Source organism: Simochromis diagramma, unplaced genomic scaffold, assembly GCF_900408965.1.
Source record: "Simochromis diagramma unplaced genomic scaffold, fSimDia1.1 OVJJ01000669.1, whole genome shotgun sequence".
NCBI classification, from domain to species: domain Eukaryota; kingdom Metazoa; phylum Chordata; class Actinopteri; order Cichliformes; family Cichlidae; genus Simochromis; species Simochromis diagramma.
In genome coordinates, this window is record NW_024387458.1 from 4,368,176 (window position 1) to 4,391,729 (window position 23,554).

At 40.1% G+C, this 23,554-nt stretch overlaps 2 protein-coding genes across 6 annotated transcripts; one reads left to right on the forward strand and one right to left on the reverse strand.

The window, feature by feature from the left end:
- The first annotated feature begins 3,330 nt into the window (after window positions 1-3,330).
- Window positions 3,331-9,886, forward strand: cbx1b (chromobox homolog 1b (HP1 beta homolog Drosophila)). Of its 3 annotated transcripts, none has more exons than XM_040013994.1 (6): window positions 3,331-3,446; window positions 5,449-5,530; window positions 5,773-5,929; window positions 7,855-8,008; window positions 9,014-9,108; window positions 9,207-9,886. In XM_040013994.1, exons 2-6 carry the CDS (start codon window positions 5,476-5,478, stop codon window positions 9,346-9,348), a joined length of 603 nt encoding a protein of 200 aa, XP_039869928.1. In that variant the 5' UTR covers window positions 3,331-3,446; window positions 5,449-5,475; the 3' UTR covers window positions 9,349-9,886. The 3 variants fall into 3 exon arrangements, with proteins under 3 accessions (XP_039869928.1, XP_039869926.1, XP_039869927.1); XM_040013992.1 differs by having other exon boundaries at window positions 3,387-3,574; XM_040013993.1 differs by having other exon boundaries at window positions 3,387-3,563.
- Window positions 9,887-11,247: 1,361 nt separating this feature from the next.
- nfe2l1b (nuclear factor, erythroid 2-like 1b) lies at window positions 11,248-22,159 on the reverse strand. 3 transcript variants are annotated; one of them, XM_040013984.1, is made up of 6 exons: window positions 21,935-22,159; window positions 20,137-20,962; window positions 18,846-19,067; window positions 16,235-16,324; window positions 15,632-15,790; window positions 11,248-15,479 (listed from the first exon to the last, which is right to left on the reverse strand). In XM_040013984.1, the coding sequence occupies exons 2-6, from the start codon at window positions 20,692-20,694 to the stop codon at window positions 14,100-14,102; spliced, it is 2,409 nt and encodes an 802-aa protein (XP_039869918.1). In that variant the 5' UTR covers window positions 20,695-20,962; window positions 21,935-22,159; the 3' UTR covers window positions 11,248-14,099. The 3 variants fall into 3 exon arrangements, with proteins under 3 accessions (XP_039869918.1, XP_039869920.1, XP_039869919.1); XM_040013986.1 differs by lacking the exon at window positions 21,935-22,159 and adding an exon at window positions 21,063-21,919; XM_040013985.1 differs by lacking the exon at window positions 21,935-22,159 and adding an exon at window positions 21,059-21,919.
- Window positions 22,160-23,554: the final 1,395 nt, after the last annotated feature.

Below are 23,554 nucleotides of genomic sequence, written 5' to 3' on the forward strand. Positions count from 1 at the left end.
ATGCGGTACTGTCCTGAGATAACTGAAATACTGATTATATGTAATTCTTTAAAACTATTTAATACCTCTATTCTTAAACAGTTTTTTTGAAAGATATTTGTCAGGCACAATAAAGTTTTATTTACATCTCAGTCAGTCAAATAAATGCTGCTTGACTGTTGTTGTTGTGTGGTAGGTATGGTCAAACTGAAAATACATTTTTATGGAAGCATTTTTTTCACCACTGAAATTTTTTTACCACATCAAAATTACTCAAAATCTTGTTATCTCGACATTTCAACTTAATAATCAAAGTTAGGGTTAGTGATTAAGATTAGGGTTGTCTGGGGCTTACTAACTCTTCTCAACATTTGAGAAAATAACTCAAAACTTACCCAAAAAAAAAAGGTAAAACTCCGACATTTAAAGTTCTTGACTCAAAATTTAGACTTAAAAATGGCAAAAAAAAGTTATCACTTATCAAAAATACTGTGGTGAAAACACACTTCCATCTTTCTAAAAGCACTACTTTTCATACTTTATATAAACGTAACTAAAATACTTATTTCTTATGAGTCTACTATCAGTACTTGTGCTCAGTGCTGAGCAAGAGCCTGGATCCACTGCTCATTTCTTTATATATATTTTAATTCTTTAATACAATCTGAACTCTAGGCAAGCTTTTAATAATTTTTTTAAGTAGTTTGCAGGGACAGTTCCCTAATCTTCTTTGAGGACTTTCTAAGCTCATCTTTGGATGCTGGTTGGTTTTTCTTCTGTTCTTTGTCATGATGATGCCACACTGCTTCACTAATCAGAAAATCTGGATCTTTTATTATGATTCTACCAAAAGCACATCAGAATTATATGCTGTCCCATTCACTGCAAAGAAAGCACTCTGACCATTCAAAAAATACTAAAATAAGAGTTTCTAATAAATACAGTATAAAAATATAAATGTGTACAAATATACATGTGTGTGTGTGTCTACCTGAGTCATTGTAGAGTCCATTGTAAAGTGCACTGTTTGTTTCAGCTTTTATTATCCTGTACTGCCTTCCTGATGCTAATAGCTGGAACAGGTGATGTCCTGGGTGGGATGCGTCCTTCAGGATGCTGTGGGCTTTACTGTGGCAGTGGGACCTTAGAGCTCCTCTAGGAGAGAAGAGCACAGCTGATGATCTTCTGTGCTGTGCTGATGACCCTCTGGAGCGCTGTCTTTTCTTGAGCAGTGCAGCTGACAAACCCCACTGGCATGCAATATGTCAATACACTCTCAACAGAACATCTATAGAAGGACATCAGCAGCTCCTTGACTATAGGGTGTTGTTTTAGTACTCTCAGGAAGCAGAACGCCTGCTATTCCTTCAGTAAAATTGAGGTCCGTGCTTCCAGGAGGCCAGTGCATGACTGATAGAGTTGCATTGTGTGTTTTTCTATCCAGGTATGCTTTTACTGCATTGGCAGTGTTTTGGGATGATTGCAAAATGAAGCCATTGCCTATCAGATGCTAGATGGCATGGAGGACATCAAAACCTGATGGTAGTTTTCTGCATTCATAATTCCATCAGTTTTAAAAAGATCCCCAACACCACTGGCTGAAATACAGCACCAAACCATGACATAGTAGTTATGTTAGCAACCCAGTCCCTAAAAATAAAAAGCAGCCAAAGGGAAAATATATGAAAGACCCCCAGAAAGCCTGGAGAACTAATTCTAAAAATTACAAGACAGTCTGGGTCCATGGAAGCAAAATATATGGATATAAGCAGTGGCACATTAATGTGTATATACATTTATTAATAAGTAGAAACTAGTTGTTTTAGTTAAAATTAGAATTAGTTAGATCACTGAAGTGTGTATATTAAAAATAAATACATTTTAAAAAGGGCAATATAACGAATAACAATAGAAATAAATAATTAATAATTTTAAATTTTTTTACAGCTGTGCTTCCAAATAAATAATAATAATAAAAGTAATAAATATTTAACTTAACAGTTTAATTCAGAATATTACCTTTAAAAAATAAAATAAAATATGAGGGTAAATGAATAATTTTGTTCAGTTCTTCTTCCTAGATTAGCTGCCAAACAGTCACACCTCAGGTTTGTGTCTGAAAGCTTGAGTCCTCCACTAAGTGGAAACCAAACAGAAATGTTCAAATCATACTCATTTATTTGTTGTGTTGCACATTTTTAGCATGCCTTCTCCATTTGGATGCCGTGGCTATGAGTAACTACATAATCCAAACACAGCTGACTGGGTGCAAGCATCATTTCCCACACTCCATGTTTAAAGTAGTTATAAAAGTCTTTCCCTTGTTTCAACTTGTTGAGGCCATGCTTTCTCTCAATGAGCCACAGGCAACAGCTAGTTAAGGTCTGCAAACACTCCCTGTAACTGTAGACTTTAGTATATTTAGATTTATGTAGGGTGAGGGTCTATTTGATCTGGAAAATGCCATTAATTGAAGCCAGAATATCTGAAAATGTTAAAATTATTATGAAAGACTAAGTTAAAATTACAAGATGCAGTGTTAAATTAATTTATACATTATTAACTCCTTGCTCTATGTCAAACATAATACGCCAAACACATATTTCTGCATTACACCTTCTTGCAGCTGGGTCTTAGATTTATAGAGCACATATTAATGCAATTTGTACTCTTACTTTTTATTCTTCCTCACCTAAAATGTTTTTTAATCTATCTATCTATCTATCTATCTATCTATCTATGCAAGGTGTATATATACATATATATATGCCTGTACTGCAAATTTAGCTTTTAAAAATAATAAAGTAAAAGTATTTGATACAAAAAACACACTCGTTGTTATAGATACATTATTATATATGAAATGATTGTATTGCTCATGTAGTCATGTTTAAAATTAAATGCAATTAACCAAAACACAAAGAGATGTAAACATTTTTCATGACACAAAACTATCATAATTTATGGTCTTTCGCGCTCAATTTTGGTCACTTATCGTTGCAGCTTTATTTGTCTAATCATTTTTCATCTTTATCTTTTTATGTATTTATTTCGCGTATTTTTCTGTGATATAAAGAACACTGTATTCAAACAGGGTTAGCTCAGGACGCCCGCTGCCTCCCTGGGACCCCGGCAGTACCGCTTGGTAGTCCTCCCCGCCTGGGTATTTATCCAGCTGTGCACAGATTTATAAAGCACCTCGAGCATCTATAACCTGTGTTTATAACGCAGGGAGGTCCGCTTCGTTCATCTCCAGCCCACCGTTTGCGCGCATGCTGCTTCCGTAGATCTGTATATCGTTCGCACGGAACGTGAGTGGCGCGTGCTGGCGCCGAGCGTTCCATCCGCGTGCTTCGCCGTCTGCGGAGGGGCTCCTCCTCGCGCTCCAGTGGGCGTCCCCCCCTCCTTCTTCTGCTCCCTTCATACCAGACGAAGGGGCGGAAACGACACCTTTCGCCGTGGAGAAGGTAGCGGCTCTGTGTTTCGACAACAAACCGACACAAACGTTATTACCGTAAACCTGCGATAGCCGTAGCTGTTTCATTTCGGCTCGGGCGGAAGTTTTAAAACAAACCGATTACACTGTAAGTCATCGGTGAGTTCCATTTTTTCACCCTCCTCCTTCCAAACGTGCTCTAACGCTGGATTGTGCATGAGGCTAACGTTAGCTAGCTGGAAGGTTTATTTTAAGTCAGTATTAAAAAGACACCTGCTCAGGAGACTAGCTCCGCATACTGTGCGGTTATTCGCGGTGTTTACATCCGACAGGCATCCCTGAGCCGCTACATTAGTTGCTACCACGAAGGCAATATGGAGGAATCGCCAGCTAGCTGTACACTGTGGGTCCCTGCAAGGCTTTTGTCGTGCGCTCTTTTCTTCTGCCTCTCGCTCTCTGCTAACGTTAAAAATAATCCCTTCTACACTGAGCACAGAGGAGTATTTTACACCGCGACGACGCCCCTTTCCCCCAAAGTAGTCCAGTTTCTTTTTTAATTAGCCCCTCCACGCTGCTGCTCAGCCGCCGCCAGGTGTTGCAAATCTCACGTTGTTGATGCTGACTGCTACATGTACGGCCATAGATGCCTCCCTACTCTGCCTCCGCTTTATTATTAATCGACTAAATTATGAATAAAGCCAGAAATGTTGGAATCGACATACTGGGAGGATGCATACTCATTTTTTTGTTGAACCTAGAATAAAATAAATAACACATATGGTCAAATCTATTGTTCTTTAATAGCTGGGCAGCCTGTTCTCATGAAGCACACATCAAACACATTCAATGGGATTATTTTAATCAATGGGAAATGAAAAATGTGGAATCAATAACAAAAACATCACAATTTTAGTACTCTGAATTCTTTGAGGCATGAGTAAGATCTGACAGATCAGCTTTGCAGAATGAACCATTACTTCCTTCAGTTTCCACCATACATTTGATGTACCTCTTCCCTGAAGTGAAAAACCTTTAACACTCTTTCCTCAGTGGCAGGTTGCACACCTTATCATTACCAAAACCTTTCATCACGGAATGAGAAAAAGTCCCAAATCTGAGCATACACCTGTCCAGTTACTGTTGAGTCAATGACTGCCGCCTCCTCTTGTTCTCCACCTGTCCTGCAACCCCATACCATGAATGAGTGGGGATATTTGCTTGTTTTCTTCAGGTAAAAGTTCCAGCATCACCTTCTCGACCAGCCCAGATTCATCACTGAACATCTCTTTAATCCAATAATCCACCACCCATGATTGGTTTTTTTTTGTTAGCCCACTCTGAGCTTGTTTTATTTTCCTGTATGGAAATCCCATTTCAATCAGCCCCTCTCTTCCACTTCTGTCACAAACATTAAATAGTTTTTCTTCTTTTTTTTTGCTTGTTGCTGTGCATTTCTATCATGAGTTTTCTGTTTGAATGATCCAAATTGTAGACACAACTGAGAACAACCTCTTTAGTCAGATTCCCTCTTTAAGCTCATTAGGGTCACGCTTCACCATCAACAGCTTTTGCAGACTTTTGCGTATGTACATTTACTATGGTTATGCTACTTGAGCTGGAAAAAATGCAATTTATTAAGGTAATGAAGCCAGAATATCAGAGATTTGTTTATTTGCTGCTAATTGAGAAAAGAGAAAAAAAAGCTGAATGAACATCCTCCAAGTGTGGTGATTCCATCATTTTTGCTGGGGCTTGTATATGCAATTGTCTTACTTTGCACTCGGCAGAAGCACATGGAAATACCATTCTGTGAGCTTATATCATGTCATATAAGGTTATAAATCATGGTTAACATGAGGCAATGTAGATTAGACAATCACTTCTTTGACAGAAAAGCTCTTAAACCTTTAAAAAAAAACCCACAATCATAGGCTGATTGTAATAATCGGCATTGCCTCTCATGCTTCTCGTCATTGAATCCCATTCTCCAATGCTGTTTTTTTCCAACATGCAACAATCTTGACGTTGACCAGGCACCTGCGGGTCCCCAGGTCTACCTGATGAGTATGAGCCTGACTACAGAACCCTCTAACGATGGTCCCACTGTTACAGAAGGTTTTAAACATCATTATTTCCTAACATGAATTTCTCTGTTTCACTTGTCGTTGTGCGATTAAGGTGTGTGTCAAGAAATGAATCGTGTACGTGACTCTATAAGTGTTTGTGATGCCATTTGAACTCGGCAGACACATGTCAGCGTCTTTAACTCTGCAGGCAGTAAGAGTTCTCAGTTTCAAGCCACTGAGGCATCTGGGGCCACAGATGTGTTCTCATTTCCCCTGTTTGCAAACCGACAGAGAGCAAAATGACTTCGGCTGAGAAGAAGGACAAGAAGCCAGATGAAGTGGCCGAGGAAGAAGAAGAGGAGGAAGAATATGTGGTGGAAAAGGTTCTGAATCGACGGGTGGTGAAAGGCAAAGTAGAGTACCTTCTTAAGTGGAAAGGCTTCTCTAAGTAAGTGTTTAAAAAATTAATTCATGGGTCACTGGTTGGCTCATGTCAGCTCATTCCCACTTTTATCTTCACCTGACAACCCAGATTTGCCAAACAAACGCCAGGTGAAAGATGCACTTCTTAACATGAGCTATGCAAAAATTAAGGTTCCTGCTAGGGCTGTTCGATATAACGATATATATCGATGACGATATAAAAACGTCTATGTTTCATTTTACGCTATCGTTTGTTTCGTGGTGTCGCAAAATAAACTGTTTACGGCAATATTTTTTCATCGTTTTGATGGTCACTGTAGTGGCTATATTAATTTCTCTCTTTCCCTTATATTTAATATAACCACACAGACGGACAAGCGCCTGTTTTTATGCGTTGTCGTTAGCAACAACAACAGTAACAGCATCGCGTGTCCGCTTGTTTATGTTCCACATAAACCTTTCACAATAAAGCTCAAGATCCTGTTGAGACTTTTCAAAATAAACTGAATAACGTGAAAGAGCAGATTATTTACGGATGAGAATTAAAAAAGAGCCGCCAGGTGCTAAAAAATAGACCTTAGACTCAAACGTTAGAACAGGCTTTTCCCCGCAGCACGCTGTGTAATAAATACTCACAAAGACAACGGCGGCCTTTACAACTTATGTCTAAAAATGTATAGTTTCATGCATCGGTTAAAACACTCGACTCCAGCTACATGACGCCCAGCTGGAAAAACTTCCCGCAAGTCGAGCTGCCCGAGATTCTCAGAATTTACAGAAAATGTTACATTTTTGTGATTTATATCGTTATTGGGACGATAGAATTCTTATATCGGGATATGAGATTTTGGTCATATCGCACAGCCCTAGTTCCTGCTGTTGTTGGTTTTCTGTAAAGGGTTTTTAATGTTTTTCTAGCATCATTAAAGGTTTCGAGTATCTGGTACTACGGCAGCTCGGTCTGCTAGATCTGTTAGATCCTGATTCAGATCTAACAGGTGTTTTTAATGGAGGTAGAGTCATATATGTGCCTCAAAGTTTTAATGAATATATTTGTTTCAAAGGTTCACGTCTGTGGTGTGGGAACGTGAACTCTAAGGAGCCACATGTTGACTTTGAAAACAGCTGCTATAAGAGTTAGATGTCATTACATGCAGCTTAAAATCAAATCATTTAAAAAAAAAAATGCCAAAGAAAACACAGTTTTACTCACATTAGTGTTTTTGTACCAACAAAGAGATTTCTAAAGAACTATTAGCCAGAAAATTGGCATATATTGCCATGGGTGGGTCCTTAAAAAGTCTGATCTGATCTATCTGCTGTTCTCTGATGCCTTCAAGGGAGGCATCAGAGAAGGGAAGCAGGCCGACTTACCAAAATACTCTAAAACTGGACTGAAAATCAGTGGTAACAGGTGTTGTGGAGTGATGAATCCAAAAATTGAAATTTTTGGTTCAAATTGATGTCAGTATGTACGGATAAGTGTCTACAGCCCACCGTTAAAACATGGTGGAGGTTCAGTCATGGTGTAGGGCTGCATTTGAGTCACTGATGTTGGGAATTTTGTCAAAATATCTGGACTCAATATCTGCCCCCACCCACCCAAAAAACCCCACCAAAACATCAGATCTTTGATCTGACATGCAATCTGACTGGCAGTGGCCTAATTTTTCAGCAAGACGATGCCAAAAACACAGCAAATACCTGTATTAAAAATGGACTGGCCTCCCCAGAGCCAGTGTGTGAGGGAAAGTTATTGTATAGCTTGTGTAAGTATCTTTGCAAAAAGTGAGAAAAACATCAGGACTCTATGTTATCAGACTCCAGTGATACTCAGCTGTACTCTGGAAGCAGCTTTCGCATGATGATAGTGGAGAATATTTTGACTGTAAACATCACAAGCAACTAAATGAGGAGTTAAATCATATTTTTGTGTATTTAAATCTACAGTGAAGATAACACGTGGGAACCAGAAGAAAACCTGGACTGTCCGGATTTGATTGCAGAGTTCCTGCAGTCCCAGAAATCAGCACATGATGGAAAAAGGAAGGCAGCTGGAGAAGCAGAAGGAGACGACAGTAAATCAAAGAAGAAGAAAGATGATGTGAGTCCCAATTTTTCCATGAGTCTTGTTTAATGCTAAGTTATCTAAAAATACACTTCACTGTTAAGAAAAAAATGAAAGGAGCACTTAACCTGATATACCAAAAAGTCAGGATGTTGTGTAAAATGTAAATAAAAACTCAATGCCGCGATAAAATTCAAAACAAGCTAATTTTTTTGTGTTCTGTTGTCAATAAAATATAGGTTTGTGAGATTTGCAAATTACTGTGTTTCATTTTTATTTACATTTTACACAACATACCAACTTTTTAGGAAATAGTTTCTAATTTCTTGAGAACAAAATGATGTGATAACAGTGGAAACCAGGATAACCAGTGATGACTGGATTAGTTCCTGTATGCAGTCCCAACAACATCTGGGCATGCTTCTTCACCTCCTCCTAGACCTGAATCATCGGTCTGTGGTGCTGTTTAGCCCCATTTGATGTACCAATAGTGTCCCAGAGGTTCTCTGTTGGATTCAGGTCAGAACATGAGGGGCTTTCCGTGGCTTCAATGCCTTCAACGTTTAGGACTATGAGGCTGGGCAGGACAAACCCTGGGCTCTCTGCACCAGCTTAAGGTGGTTTGACACCAGGTGTGAGGATTCCATTCCAGTACCTTTAACCCAGAAGTCCCCCCTATAATCATTATTGACCCACTTCTCAAGACTCTCACATCTATCAAACATGCTCAGTGTAAACCTCTTATCTGTGAAGAGAGCAGAGTGCCAGTTGTGGACCTGCCAGTTCTAATGTGTTTTTCTTGTGAATACCAGTCAAACTGCAGAGTGCTGGGCTCTGAGTTAGGTCAGAGCCGTGTACATGAGTAACCAGCTGGAGGTTGTTTTGTTGGGCTCTGGTAGTGTTCCCCCTGTTCCTCCCAGAACCTACCAGAAATGTCTTGTATGATTGATTAGAAATCTTTTTGTCTCCGATTTGACGGTTTTTCTGTGGGCATCCTGTATTAGGATGGATTTAAGTTTTATTTTGTTTCTTGATCCTCAGACAGAGAAGTTAAGGGGCTTTGCTCGAGGTCTGGATCCAGAAAGAATTATCGGTGCCACAGATTCCACAGGAGAACTCATGTTCCTCATGAAATGGTGTGTAAGTGTTGCCCCACACGTTGGGGAATTCAAATGTGCCATTAAATGCGTTTCTACAGTAGGTTAAATGACTTTTTCCTTTGCCCTTTTTAAAGGAAAAATTCAGATGAAGCGGACCTTGTGCCGGCGAAAGAGGCCAACGTCAAGTGTCCGCAAGTGGTCATCTCTTTCTATGAAGAACGGCTCACCTGGCACTCGTACCCTTCCGAAGACGAGAAGAAGGATGAGAAAAACTAGCACAGGGCGAAGGGGCAGGAGGAGAAGAAATGTCATTTTGAACTTCAGTGTACTTTCCATGAGGGAGGGGAGGGGAGGCGAAGAAGGGGGATGGGCCAGAGGCAAGCAAGACATCCTGGACTCATTAGTCTTCTTGGCGTAGTATCACTCATTCGATTCTACTTTTATCCAGATCAAATCTCCATGTAAATATCCTTCAGATTTGCTTGACAAAAACCAGCTCAAACAAAGCAGTGTTAATTTTCCCTTCACCAGGCTTTCGATGTCCTTTCCACATCTGGCTCATCTTGCAATGACATCGTATCAGTGAGGAGATGTTTTCATTTCTTTCGCGTGCCATTGTTTTTACTCTGTTTATCAGCGCTCTCCGGGGCCAAAACTGTGTTCATCTTAGGCGTTTCCTTAGCACCCGTATTGATGTACGGTTATGAACAACTTCTGTAATATTTTGTTCTTTGGTAATCTTTGTAGTGTTTGTCACGTCTTGCTTGTCACATCTTGCTTGTCGCTTTTGGAGAATAAACCACTTTTTGTTACAGTGGCGTTGTGTCACTTTAAATTTGAAGATAATCATCATCTTTATATTCTGGTTAATTTATCAGACTGGCTAAAAATGTGGTTTTATTTCAAGGTAACGTGTCTGTCTGTAGTTTAGATACTTGAATTTTTCTGATTTTCTTTATCACATGCAGGTTAAAAGTCACTGTTGAGAGAAAAAGTTGAATTGCATTTCAATAAATGCCACGATGTAAAACTGAGACCAGAGCAGGAAGTCAAACAGTGTTTCTGCTGTCTGGATAGCCGGTTACTTCAAGGTAAACCATTGTTCGGGGTATAATAACTGAAGGGGACCGATTAGGGCTTTCTTTATTTTCTGGCAATTATATTTGCATGACAAGCATAAAATTGCTGGTTTGACTTCAGCCGGAGACACAAATCCCCTCTGGGGTTGAATAAGGAAGGGTATCCGGTGTAAAACATGCTGTGGCGACCCCTTGTGACGAGGAAGCGGCTGAAAGTAAACATTGACCGACTTTCAAACAATATGTGAGATCTCAAAGGTGAGCGCGTGCACGCACCTCAGCACCATTTCAGGCAGGTTTTTCCCCTACTCTTGACCATTTATGATGTCAAAGAGTAAATATTTCTAATCTGATCATCTCAGGCACAGCAGCAGTCCCACCCATGTGCTGTTCGAACAGGGCACATCAAGCTGCAAAACCAAACTTGGAATACAAGTGCATGGAAATGTTGAGGTCATCTGTCAGCTCTACAGAAGCATAAAGAAAAAGCAAAGGAAGGCAAAGTTGGTGATTTACATTCCTACCTCACCTATTGCTCTGGGTAGTGCCCGAAAGAATGAGATCGCAGATACAAGCGGCCAAAATGAGCTTCGTCTGGAGGGTGTCTGGGCTCAGCATTACAGATCAGGAGAGGGGCTCAGAGCAAAGCCAGTGCTCGACACTGAAAGGAGCCAGCTGGAGTGGTTCGAGTATCTGACCATGCCTCTTGGATGCATCCCAGGTGAGATGTCTCAGGCATGCCCTACAGGGAGGACACGCTGGTGAATGATATCTCTCAAGAACACCTCGGTATCTCCCTCCAGAAGAGCTGCGGGAGTTCCCTGAATTATTGATGTTTTAACACGCCACATCCAAACCTTGTTTGCAAGCAGCAGAAAGGTGGCTTAAAGGGAGGGGATGACCTGAGGGGCTGGTCAGTATTAGATAAATAGGGGTTATTTTGAGCTGTGGATCAAGCAAAGTTACTCTAAAAGAAACCAAAAATAATAGAAAAAAAGGAAGCTGAAAATAAACCTTATTCAGGTTGTTCATGGTCAAGGTATCTAGTGCCTTCGCTGACTGGAAGCCTGAAACATGGACAACTAGAACACAAGAGTCACAGGTGAAAATAAAAACACTTTATTAATCAATAAAAACAATTCTTGATTGCCAGCAAATACCTCAAAACGGAGGGAACTACATCCAAACTCAAAGCAGAGGGTGTGACCGTTAATGGAGACGTTTTTAAACAGACTACATAAAATCATAACAAACACAAACATGAAAATATTTACAGAACAAGACAGACAAAAAAAGTGCACTAAGTAGTAGCAGTACTAAGTAGTTGGTGTTACACTGAAGTGAATGTTAACCAGAGGTTCATGCCTGAATATCACATTTAATGAGGACACTTCTCCGTTCAAAACTGTTTTTTTGGACATCATCTTAATGTTGTGAGTTCTGTTCAGCCTCTTGGAAAAAGATCTAGCCTATCTCCTATCTCAGCTGACACAACGGACCTATTTTATTTATTTTTTTAAGAAGGTGATATAACACATGTACTGACAAACTTCATTCAAATAGACAAGTAATAGCACTTCTACTTTGAGAACATTTTTTTTTTAAATCCCTCCTCTCTTCGGTTCTCAAAACCCATAAAAGTGACGGAAACGTTAAATAAAGGCATTCAGATCAAAGTGGCCACGACACGTGTCGTCATTTCACACATTCGAATTGCTTTTGCGTTATCAGTCGCGTGGCTCGCTCTGTTATAAACACAAAAACTTGATTGAAGCCAACACTTTGGCTTTACAGCAGTTTAAAAAAAAAAATCCTCAAGTGGTTTTTCGTACAGTCGCAACGCCGTACCGGGGTCGTTCAAAGTAAAACAAAATCTACAGGGCGAGGAGAATCAGGCAACTCGATTTAAACTGCAATTATAGAGAACTCTAAAACATTTCCAAGAAAAAAAATTGGCAAATATGAGTAGAAACTGAATAGAAACTCGCAAAGTAGTTTTTTTGTTTTTGGTCATTTTTTTAGTCAAGCAACCTTATCTAGCCAAAAAAAACCTGTTTTCTTGTTACAGCTTTATGTTTTTGAATTGATCTTTTCTTTTTCCACAATTTCCTTTTTGCTTTGTTAATTTTCATATTCTTTTCTCATTCATTTGCAACTAGTTTTCTATGAAATTTGCATTTTTTCTTGTGAATTGTCTGTTTTTTCTCATAAATTTTCTTTACAGACTTTTTACTTTTTTTTAAACTGTGAATTTACATTTCATTTCCTTGATAATTTTCCACCAATTTTCTGCAATTTTAATGTAAATTTCCATTTTTTTCCTCATGAATTTGCCTGTTTTGTTTTCCTAAAATATCTCTTTCGACTGTAAATATTCTCCTAATTCTTTTTCTCTTAAATTTTTCAGGTCTTCTTCCCATAAATTTGCCAGTTTGTTTCTTGTTTCTGGTTTTGAAATAATAAACAGGTTTTTTCTCCTCAATTTGAGGTTAAAGCAAAACAATTCTGAGAAAACAAACAAACAACAACAACAACAGCAACAAAAATCTCTATTCTTTTGTCTCAGGCCTTCACCTCAGCTTCGCCAAGCTTTTTAAATTGTTTTCGCCCTTAACCGGCCCTAATACACTGTTGTATTTAACATTTGGCGCGTATGTTACTTGAAAGGGAAGTTGCTACACCCCAGCGTCAACTGAGCCTGCCTTCTGTTAATGCTAAAAATGGGGCATCCAAGAAAACTGAATGACTTTGACTCAAGACTGCCTGGAGTTGGTTTTAATAATGCACTACTCTCTGGAGCTCCTGGCCCATCACCGTTATCTTGAATTCTTCCTTTAATTACAGGCTCAGAATTTAGAATTCAACAAAAAGGGTGTAGGCGTCTATGTAAAGCTGATGTGGCTAGACCTATAACCTTGCTTATACTACAGATTATGAACAGTTAATAAGAGCCTTCCTAAACGCAGCTCCCGTATTTAAACCTGCAGCGAAGGAATAGCGACAGACACGGCAAAATGCATACAGCCAAGCCTTTTAAAGACAAATTACAGTGCTATGTATAATTTATAAGGAAGTCGATACATTTTGCAATGCAGCGTGCCTCCTCCCTAAATCTGCTCCCCTTCAAAGACTTCACCTCCAGGCCTCTTTCAGCAGTGACCAGCGCAAGAATGCTCTCAGCCTCCCACTCCTCTCATCTCAACATCCACCTTCCACACATCAAACCCGATCTATTTATGGCCTTCTAAACTTAGATGCCACCTGACTCGAAAACTGGAACCTACAGAATTAGAGTGCAGTGTTGGAGCATTTAAGATGTATACAGATCATGTGATGTGCACCAAATACAACCTTTGGTTAGTATAGGTGTTAATTGGCATCCTAAAATAATGGACTTCCTTTTGGCCTTTGGTATCTAAACTCACAACCATCGATGCATTTCTTTGCAACTTAAAAGCCTCAGTGACTATGAAAATCACCAAAAGTCTCCAGGGTGGGATGTGATCTGATAGTCCTTTAAAACCTTCGGTGCATAGGTATTCCAAACATCCTCGACAGTGTTCTTGTACTCCCCCAGTCCCTTCTTTCACCCTGCGAAACTCCTCCATCCTCAGTGGTTTGGTGCAAAAGGATCAAGAGCAGCTAATTTTTTCTTCTTCTTCCTAATAGCTCGTTTTATGTCCTTTTATATCCCTCTTCTCCTCGTCTAAATAATTAAATCTCAGTACTCGAACGAAGAGCTACTTCTGCGTCAAAGTTGTTTCCAGGAACAAAAATTGTAGGAACAGAATGAAACGGGAGAAACTAATGCAGGAAGAGTAGTCAACAATGCCATTTTTCTACTCACCACAATCTTCTTAAAGGAAATAAGGACATCTCTCTCGTGTCTGCAGAAATCTTTCTTACTGACTTAGCAAAGTTATAGAATAAACAGCAGTTTGTGCTCCCTCACTTCTTTTTGTCCTTCTGTTTTTTCTCTGGCTTTCGGTTCTGCTCGGCGGTCGTCACGCCGCGGGGCATGATGAGCACGCTGCCGTCGGCGCTGTACTGCAGCGAGTACTCGCTGGGAGGATAGGGCCGGCCCTCCTCGTCCCGCAACTGAGTGAACACCTCTTGGTACAAGCTTTGCATCTTCTGCTTCATTTGCCGGATGGAGCGAATGAATTCCATCTTCTCCTTCAGCAGGCGGGCCTTGTCGCGCCTCAGATCTTGGACGCCCTGCTCCAGCTTTATGATGGTGTCCAGCTTGCGTTTGCGGCAGTTCTGGGCTGCCATCTTGTTCTTCCCGCGCCTGCGGATGTCACGGATAAGGGCCAGCTGGGCTTCGCTCAGGTGGTGCTTGGCTAGCAGCTCGTTGAACTCTTCCACGGGCAAGTTGATGATCTTTTCATTGGAGAAGGGGATTTTCATGGCCCGGGCTCTGCGCTCGTCGCGGCTTGAGTGCTTGTCGAGCAGGTCCTGAGGAGGCTGAGGCTTTGAGTTCTGTTTGTCACGGACAGTCTTCTTCCCGACCGAAATGGGGAGCTCTGGGTGCTCAGAGAAGGCAGAGGAAAGCGGCAGGTTGTAGGTATGATTATGGCTGATGCTGTCAAGTTGAGGGAGAGTGTGGAACTGGGAGGGGTCCTGATAGCTCATACGGCAGAGCTTGCTATATTCAGGCTGGTAACCTCCAACAGCTCCTTCCTCTGTCTCTACAGTGGCCACCTCAGAGTCAGTGCTGTAGCCCACAGCTCCTTCCTCCGAGAAAGTGGCAGACGTTGAAGAGGAGGAAGCTGCAGATGAGCAGGAGGTTTCTGAGCTGCTTGGGGAGGCCGGGCTGTGGCTGGAGTCCAGGGAAAGACCAGAATCTGAGTCAAGCTCATCCTCCAACTGGGACGCCTGGGCCTGACTGAAGCCCTCCTCCATGGCGAGGTCCAACAGGCTGATTTCGTCAAGCATCGACTCCTCCAGCAGGGTGCTGAAAGGATCGGGGAGGACAGGGGTGGAAGTAACGTTGTTACTGGAACTGTTCACGTGTGGCGGGAGAAAGATCCCAGTTAGGTTGGTGGCTCCGAATGTGGAGTTGATGTTAGTGGAGTTGCTGGAGGAGGGTCTAAGTGTGGCGGTTCTTGGGGCAATGCTTGCCGAGTCCAGCTGAGGGTTAAAAATCTGGGGGAAGTCTTGGCTGCAGCTGGGGAGGGAAGCCTGATGAAGGCTGACATCCTGGTTTATTGGTGTCGAGCGAGTAGACAATTCAAAGTTTCCCGCAGTGCTTGACTCAGTTGTCCCACTTATGGCACTTACGCTGCTTGAATTGGTGTGGAGAGAAGTGTTGTTCACTTCCATTGCCTTAAAAAAACGAGTTTAAAGAGAAAAATGCATTATTTTAAAACAATGTTAAAATAATTTCAGTATTTTGAATTTAATGTAGACCTGAAGGTGTCTGGTCTTACAAAATATACTTCACAAGCAATCATGAGGACAAAACAAAACCATCTTACTTGTAGCTCCATGATGGCCATGATGTCTTGCCACTGCTGCTCCAGGTCTAACTGTGGTTCTGCTGAGGGCAGCTGTGGCACCAGAGGGAGGCCCTGAGATGTAGAAGGAACTTCTTCATTGGAAACGGCAATTTCTGGGCTGACAACCGGGGCTGGAAACTGATTAAAAATATCACATAAATTTAAAAAAAAAACTTGTTTTTTTACATTATATGTAGCTTATTGTGCCAATTTATCCAATTTAAAATATGAGACTGTATGTCTGATTTATCTTTCAGCTGCACTAAAGTAAGAACTGCTCAAGTTTTGAGAAAAGGGGAGTGCATCGTATCTCATCAGTCAAATCCAAGGCATCCTGCTTAGGCTGCTCTAGCCTGCCTTGAATTACTGCTTCCTCCACCCCAACTCCTCACACTTGTCAATATCATATTTGCTTTTCCTGATGGCTGGTCTGTTCTGTTCCCTAGTTAGTGGTTTCTTCTGCTGCTCTCACTACCTTAGGCTTTCCGCACATGTATGTGGGAGGGAGGGGAAGAAGCGATGCCACCAAAAAAATAAAATATGTGGCCATGACAATTTCAACAGCAGATTTTTCTTTGTTACCTCAGTTTCTTCTCCAAAAGGGAATGTGGCCTCCAACAGCCTCAAGCATTCTTGTAGAGACAGTGAAGTCTGTGTGCCGAGAGCTGGGAGCTGGTAACACCGAAAAAAAAAAAGAAAGGTAATAATCTTAAAGTGTTTTCACAAGAGAAGCTCTTATATTTTATTTGTCCAGACAAAATGGCTTTTTTTGTACACACATGAAGAAGTTCATATATATGAATTGGTATGGGGGATTGCTGCCTAAATTTGAATAATTATCCAGGGTATAAACCAGGGCTTCCCTCACCAAAGACATTCCTAGTTGACAAGCAGTTGCCATTTTAGGCCAGCAGTTCTTAAACTGTGGGGCACACAACCAGGGAAAAAATATGGAGTAAAACTTAGTTAATTGAAGGTCGGCTTTTTACTGCATATTCAGAACTCTGGTGCTCACTAAGGCTGCGGCCATCCCGTCAGGGGAAAATCACCAGGACGATATAAAAAAAAAAAAAAAAAAAAATCAGATACAAATATTTTTAACCAGCTGTTTTTACATGGGTTTTTACTGGGGCTTCTGAAAAGCCAGAAAAAAAAAAGGTGTGAGAACCACTGTTTTAGGTCATTTGTTAACTCTTTGTTACATCTTTTTAATTCACTTACACATATGCTTTTTGGGGGGGGAATCAAAAAATGTTTTTTTTACTTAATTAATTAATAATTTTTTTACTTCCAGGTAGGAGAAGAAAATCTAATCAACACTTACATTACAAAGAAATACAACAGCGAAGTTTAAAAGCAAAAATATACATTTTACAAAAACATGTGCACCCAGCCAGGACAGCTCCTAATCTAAGAGTGGTCCATTGTGGCTAACATTAGGCTACATGCACGTTTAAACAGTAAATCAGTGCTTGAGGTTAACAATTGACTCACCTGAGGGGTTTCCGGGCACATTATTGAGGTCATCCTTTACCGTCTTTAAATGATATCACACTTTGGATTTATAGCCCAAAAACTATGCAAATGATTTTGTCAGTTTGTGAGCGGTTTTATTTTTTTTACGCAGCCAATCAACCAACTCAAACCCGATCATGGCTTCTTAGTCACTAACTTTGCCAATAGAAATCAAGACATTGCTTTCTTAACAGTGCTTGTGATTGTTTCACATCACAAGCAAAGTCCAGCAGATTCTGCTTGGAAGCAGACTTCAGACCCTCCTTTTTTGAGGGCTCTCCTTCTTTGGGCTTTCACACCCTGCCCATATTAGCTCAAACAGTTTAAGGCTGTAAGCATCAGTCATTTCGACAGTCCAGCTCAGGGGTGTCCAACATGTGGCCCAAGGGCCAAAAATGTCTCCCAATGTGGGGGTTTAAATTATTATTTTTTTTTTTTTAAAGGCAGAAATTTGTGACTTTTCACTGTATTTTTCTCTTTAAGGAAAGATAACCTCATGAAAGTCTGAACTGTTAACCTGAGGCAGAGATCTGAGTAATCGTCATTTTTACAACCTTCTTACTAACAAAGAAATCACCCATAGCATACAATACTAGGCCAAAAAAGTACCGGATAAACAAAAAATAAACCCAACAGGTGGGGGTTTGTTTTGGGTTTGTTTTACTATTACTTTCATTATATATCAGAAAAAGTGTGTGTGTGTGTGTGTGTGTGTGTGTGTGTGTGTGTGTGTGTGTGTGTGTGTGTGTGTGTGTGTTGGGGAGAGGGGGGGGATTTCTGTGAATTAACAGAAAACTTCTGTTTTATTTTACAGGACAAAGTCCAGGAAACGAGCTGTCAATACTTTTTCTGTAATTTTACCATGCAGCCAGTTTCCTTTGATTTACCGCAGCAGCATTTCTTTGTAATGTGGAAAAACAGACACAGTCAGAAATGCACTTACTTTTCTAAATACATCTCGATCTGGTCATAATTGGTTTAAAAACAAAAAAAACCCCAACCCCTTCTTTTAAGTCTAGCTGCTGAAATTTTAAGGCCTAAACAGACAAATTCCTGTAATCTCTCATTTGTTTCCTGGACTATTAATGCAGTTAGTTAATACTCTGTGTATTTGTCAAGTCAATCCCCAGCTAATGTATCTAATCAATATTTAACACGAATTTCTTTTGCTTTTGATTTCGTTATGGGTTCGTATAAACCCTGTGCTTGACACTATGCGTCTCTGTGCAGTTGTACTTTTATGTGGGTAACATGATCTTGTGATTCTGAACTGCCTCTGGTTCGCTGGAAAATTCTCTTGGATGTGAACCCTTAAAATAAATGCAATACAGTCATGTGCGTCTCTGTGAAATGAACTTCTACCTTAATCTAACTGCAACGGCTTGATGTGCTTTATATTACCGGCTTGCGTGACTCAACAACGAGATGATGCTATTACATACATGCGGAGCAATTTTGATTTTGAGCACAGATTTTTAAACTTGCAACATCTTGGTCAAATGCAGCAAAGAAACTAAGTGGAAAGTCTCTACATTTATAAAATTAATACTGAGCAGAGAAAATTTCCTTTTTATCACCAGTGTACAGCTCCTATTTTTAAGTTTCCTTTTTATGTCTTAAAAGGCAGGCGTCCGACTAAAAACAATAGCATATAATGAAAGGTTTGGTGTTAACAAACCTGCTCAGGAATGCTCTCTCCAGTCTCTCCATCCACTGGTGGAGCCCCTTGTAAGTTCACGCCATTTCTCCAGCTTTCTTGTTCCTCATTCCTGTCTTTGTTCTCCTGTGGGCTGGGCTTCTCCTCCTCGTTTTCCTTCTGACGGTTGCTGTAGTTAAAAACTTCTCTTCCTGCGCCAAGATCAATGTCCTGTCGCCATAGGATGTCAATCAAGTCAATGTCCTGAAAAAACACAGAGCAACCATTGAAAAATGGCCCTGTATAGAGAGGAAAGGTACTTTAATAGCCACATACTGACTATCAACATATTTGGCATGTGCACGACTAAAAATATGACCTAATATATGATAAATCGTCACTTTTTATTAAACCTTTTATATGGGCCGTTTTCATCTGAGAGTGGATATAACACAAATCAGATGATGTAACCGTGACATAAACACTTGGGCACGGTAGTTATCATGTGATCAGAAAGAAGTCTTGCTTTATTGCAATCCAATAATGACTGTGAACTCGATCTCCACAGTGTCAATATGGCCATTGTGTGTCGAGAATACTTCACATAATAGTTAACTCTCAGAAATAACAACACATAAGCACTAAATGTAAAAGAGACAAACAAAAAAAATTGTATAGTTATCATGTCTTTCGTTCCATTTTAAGGTAAGGAAGTAAACTTGGGGGGGGGGGCTGCTCGCCATGCATTTCAAAGTTGGAGAATGTTAAATATGGCCAGAACCACAGCTGTATTAAATGTGACTCAACTGGTTGGACTAAAAATATCACACACTGATAAAAGACCTAGGGTGGAGGCTGTTTTTATTACTCACCGTAAAGCTATGTTGAATTAACTTTTTTGTATTTATTTTTAGTGGAAACGGATACTAAATACTGGATTTATTAATAAATACATATATACAATGTTTTCAGGTAACAAAAAAAGCATTTTTTCCTCTCTTCTTTCTTTTTTTATTTTTTTTTTTACTTTGCTAGGCTAGACTACTCTTAAATCTGCCATTCTCTCACACACACACACACACACACACACACACACACACACACATATACATATATATATATATATGTGATTTTATATGGCCTATATGTATCATAGTTACTGTAATTATTTAAATTATTTTGCTTTATGCTGCGTTTAATTTTTGGCTTCTGTAACAAACAAATTTACTTATTTGTTGAAAAAAAATTCTCTTTTAACATAACTCAAATCCATAAATTCTGCTAAATGGAGAGCATCTACATTTTGATTGATGCTCTCCTGGTGGAAACATACCTCTTTTGTGAGATCATCATTGCCATCCCTGTTGCCGTGCTCCTGGTTGCCCTCGGGGGCCACAGCTCCCAGGCTGCTGTCCGCTGTGTTCAGACTGTATGTGGATTCAGGCGCTCCACTTCCTCCCCTCATGGCCGGGGTAGCGTCAGGGTTGTTAACGTCCTCTAGGCCGGCCCCATTGTCCAGGGTGATGGTGGGGCTGGACTGGCTGCTGGCGGACACCACAGTATCAGAGTCACGATGCACTAGCCAGGTGTTGAGCTCTGTACTGGGCACGAAGAGGCGATCCAGCTGGCGCACCTGGTTTAGCAGTCGTCTAGTGGTGAAGAAACGATCGAGGTCCACACTTTTTGGATGGATGCCATAGCCGTCCAGCGTGTTGCGCAGGTTGTGAAACTGTGTCTGGGTGTAGGCTGAGCTAGGCCCCAGGATGATCTCTCTCAGTGGGGGCAGCTGATTGTTTAGGTAGGTGTCAACGTCCACCCGCACCCCAATGAGACTCAGAAGGATGGTGAACTGAATCAGGCCCTCTGTGAAGTACTTTTTCAGGTAAAGCATTTCTTTACAAAGGAACAAAAGGTGAAAGTAAAAAACAAAAACAAAAAGGGGGCCAACTTTCTTGGATCAATAGTTCTCCACTACCACTAAAAGACTGAGATGGATACATGAACATAAAAACCAGTTAAATATAGCAAAGGGGAGGGTTGTCAACAGGATTATCTATGTCAAAAAGCTGTATAGGATCCAAGATGAGGTTTTCACTTTTTTAGAGAGTCCAGTTTAAAGTCAAAGCTCTGCTCTTCAAAAGAGTGTCATCATCCCATTCCTGGCAAAAGTGAGAAATAAATGTGTTAATGCTCTTTTGCAATAAAATTAAACATTACAATACATTCAGCCCTGAAGCACGCCAAGCCTTACCTACCTACATTTGCTTTAGGCACATGTTAATGAAAACAGGACTTGCTAGCCCATTGCAACCACTCCATCCTCTAAAGACTAAATAAGTGATGTCGGTTCGCAACGCGCAATGCCTCCTCATTGCTGGACATTCAGCAGCCCAGAGATGGTGAAGAGAGAGCTCCAGGCATCACCCCACCCTTGACAGGACAACTACTTCGTGTGGGTGCTGCTGAAGGTGAATGAGGGAGTCCAGAAAGCTCGCTGGGCTGCTAGCATACGCACCAACGTTAGGTGGATGGCACGGTCCCTCCCTCCTTTCGTCCTTACGACGTTAGCTGTTAGCTGCCCTGTCTCTTAAAATCCGGTTATCGGTACTACGCATTACCTTATTACACAAGACAAAGTAGCTGTGATGCGTTTTATCCACTTACCCTTAAATAAATGACAGCTTTCTCTGTTTATATTTTAATTTTAGGACTGCCTACTTCCGCTGTAGCTAGCATCAACAATCTCCCTAGCAACAAGTGGTGAAAAGGTGATTGACAGAAAGTACAGCCATCCACATGCTTTGGGCGCAGCGACGACACATGACTCCAGTTACTCCCGACCAATAAGAATAGGGCAAGGGCGGGGTTGACAGAAAATGCCCAACTACTATTGGAACTCAAAACGTACACTGTGCTAGCCTTATGAGCTAGTTTTCTTCTAACTACCTAAACAATTCAGTTAGTTTTAAAAGTAACGTAAACAAGATACACCACTATGTTCATTGCCCTCCCGTAAACATCACTTTTATTAATTTACGTGTCTGCTAACGTTAGCTTGCGCCTTAAGTCAATGCGGTTTCGCCGCACAGTATTACTTATTTAATTTAAAACCTTTTGATTGCAATACTTACGCATGAAGATTTTGCAAGTGTGCCTTCATGCCTCAAAGTCAGCTTAGAATAGTAACAAGTCCTTTTTCATTAAAAGTTCCACAGTGATGCCAGATACAGCACTCTCCAGCCTTTCCTCATTGAATGGCCCACCATGACTTGCAAAATTGCTAGCTAGCCCGGCTAGCCTAGCAGCGCCGCTTGACACCAAAACACGCTTTCACACAGAGCATGCGTAGAACATTCTAGTGGCAAGCTTTCATCAGCCGACTGAAAATTCCCCCGCTGGTAATCTTCCACAAGTGTACGACGGCAAAATAAAGATGATAATAATAATAATGATGATAATGAAAAAAGGTCAAGGGTAAAAATTCGAAATAAAAAATATTTTGTAATGTTTTGATTTACAAGAAATAAAAGTAAATATTACGGGAAAAACACGCAAAATTACGTGAAAAGGGGGAAGTTAGTTTACTTAAAATATAATTGGAACATTTAGGAAATCTTGGATTTCCTTTCTTTTTCGTTTTTTGAGTCAATTATCGGCAGCTTTACTTTTCAAGGTTCAAGCTGGGGAGAAATTCAGTGCATTCTACAATTGCAGGCCATTTTCTGGCCCAGCCATGAATTTGAAAACAATATGCACAAAATATTTTAAAAAAACATCTGTCCTGAGACTAAATGTAAACCTATTTGTTGAAAAAGTGGTTTCAAAATATAATTTTAAGTACAAATTAGCTCTCCAGAACCCAGAAAAAAAATCAGTGTTAAGTTATAAATCCACGTTTTTGTTTTGATTTTATTGACCTCTCTTGGAACTTTTAAACCATTTTTATTTTTATTTTGTAATTGTCCATAGCAGGTTGTGCCTCACAGCATATGTGCAACGCTGTTACTGAAACCTTTTTAGCCTGTTAAACAAGAACGAGTGGTAACACTGTGTCATCATTCATATGCTTTGTATTTTTCCGACCCTGTTTTGCATCGGGACAGTCTAAAAAGTGCAGAACGGGAAAGCACATTACACGCATATTAAGTAATAACTTTACAGCCAAAGTGTCCTTTTCATAAAACTCAGCGGCCCTTTATTCTGCTGTAATATTGTTGGAAATATTGAGGGAATCACTTTGTTACAGTTTGTTACTGCACTTTTCAGCTAAACAAAGTGGTAATGTTGAGCTGAATTAGTCATATTTTAGTCATATTTGTTATGACTAATGTCATTGACTAATTTTCATTTTCCGTTTTTCCCCTCATATATTTATGAGGACTTTTTTTTTTTTAGGTAAAAATATTCATTTTTATTTAGCTAAGTGTTGACATAAATTTGACCTTTTTCTTAGTGTTTTCTTGTAAATTTACAACTTAAATATAGTAAATTCTTGATTTACAAGAATTTGTAAATCAAGAATGATGAGTTGGGGGTGATTTAATCACCTTCACCCAGTCTTTTAAATTTCAAATATTTAGTTTTTTAATTATAGTGAGTCTTGAAAGCAATGACAATGCTTTTCAATGATAATAAAATGAAAATGTATTTATATTATAAATATATTTAAAGAGGTTTGTAAGGTTCCTTTGCAGTCATAATAACATATAGAAGTCAAAGTATGACATTCATATTATGGATGCATAGTCTAA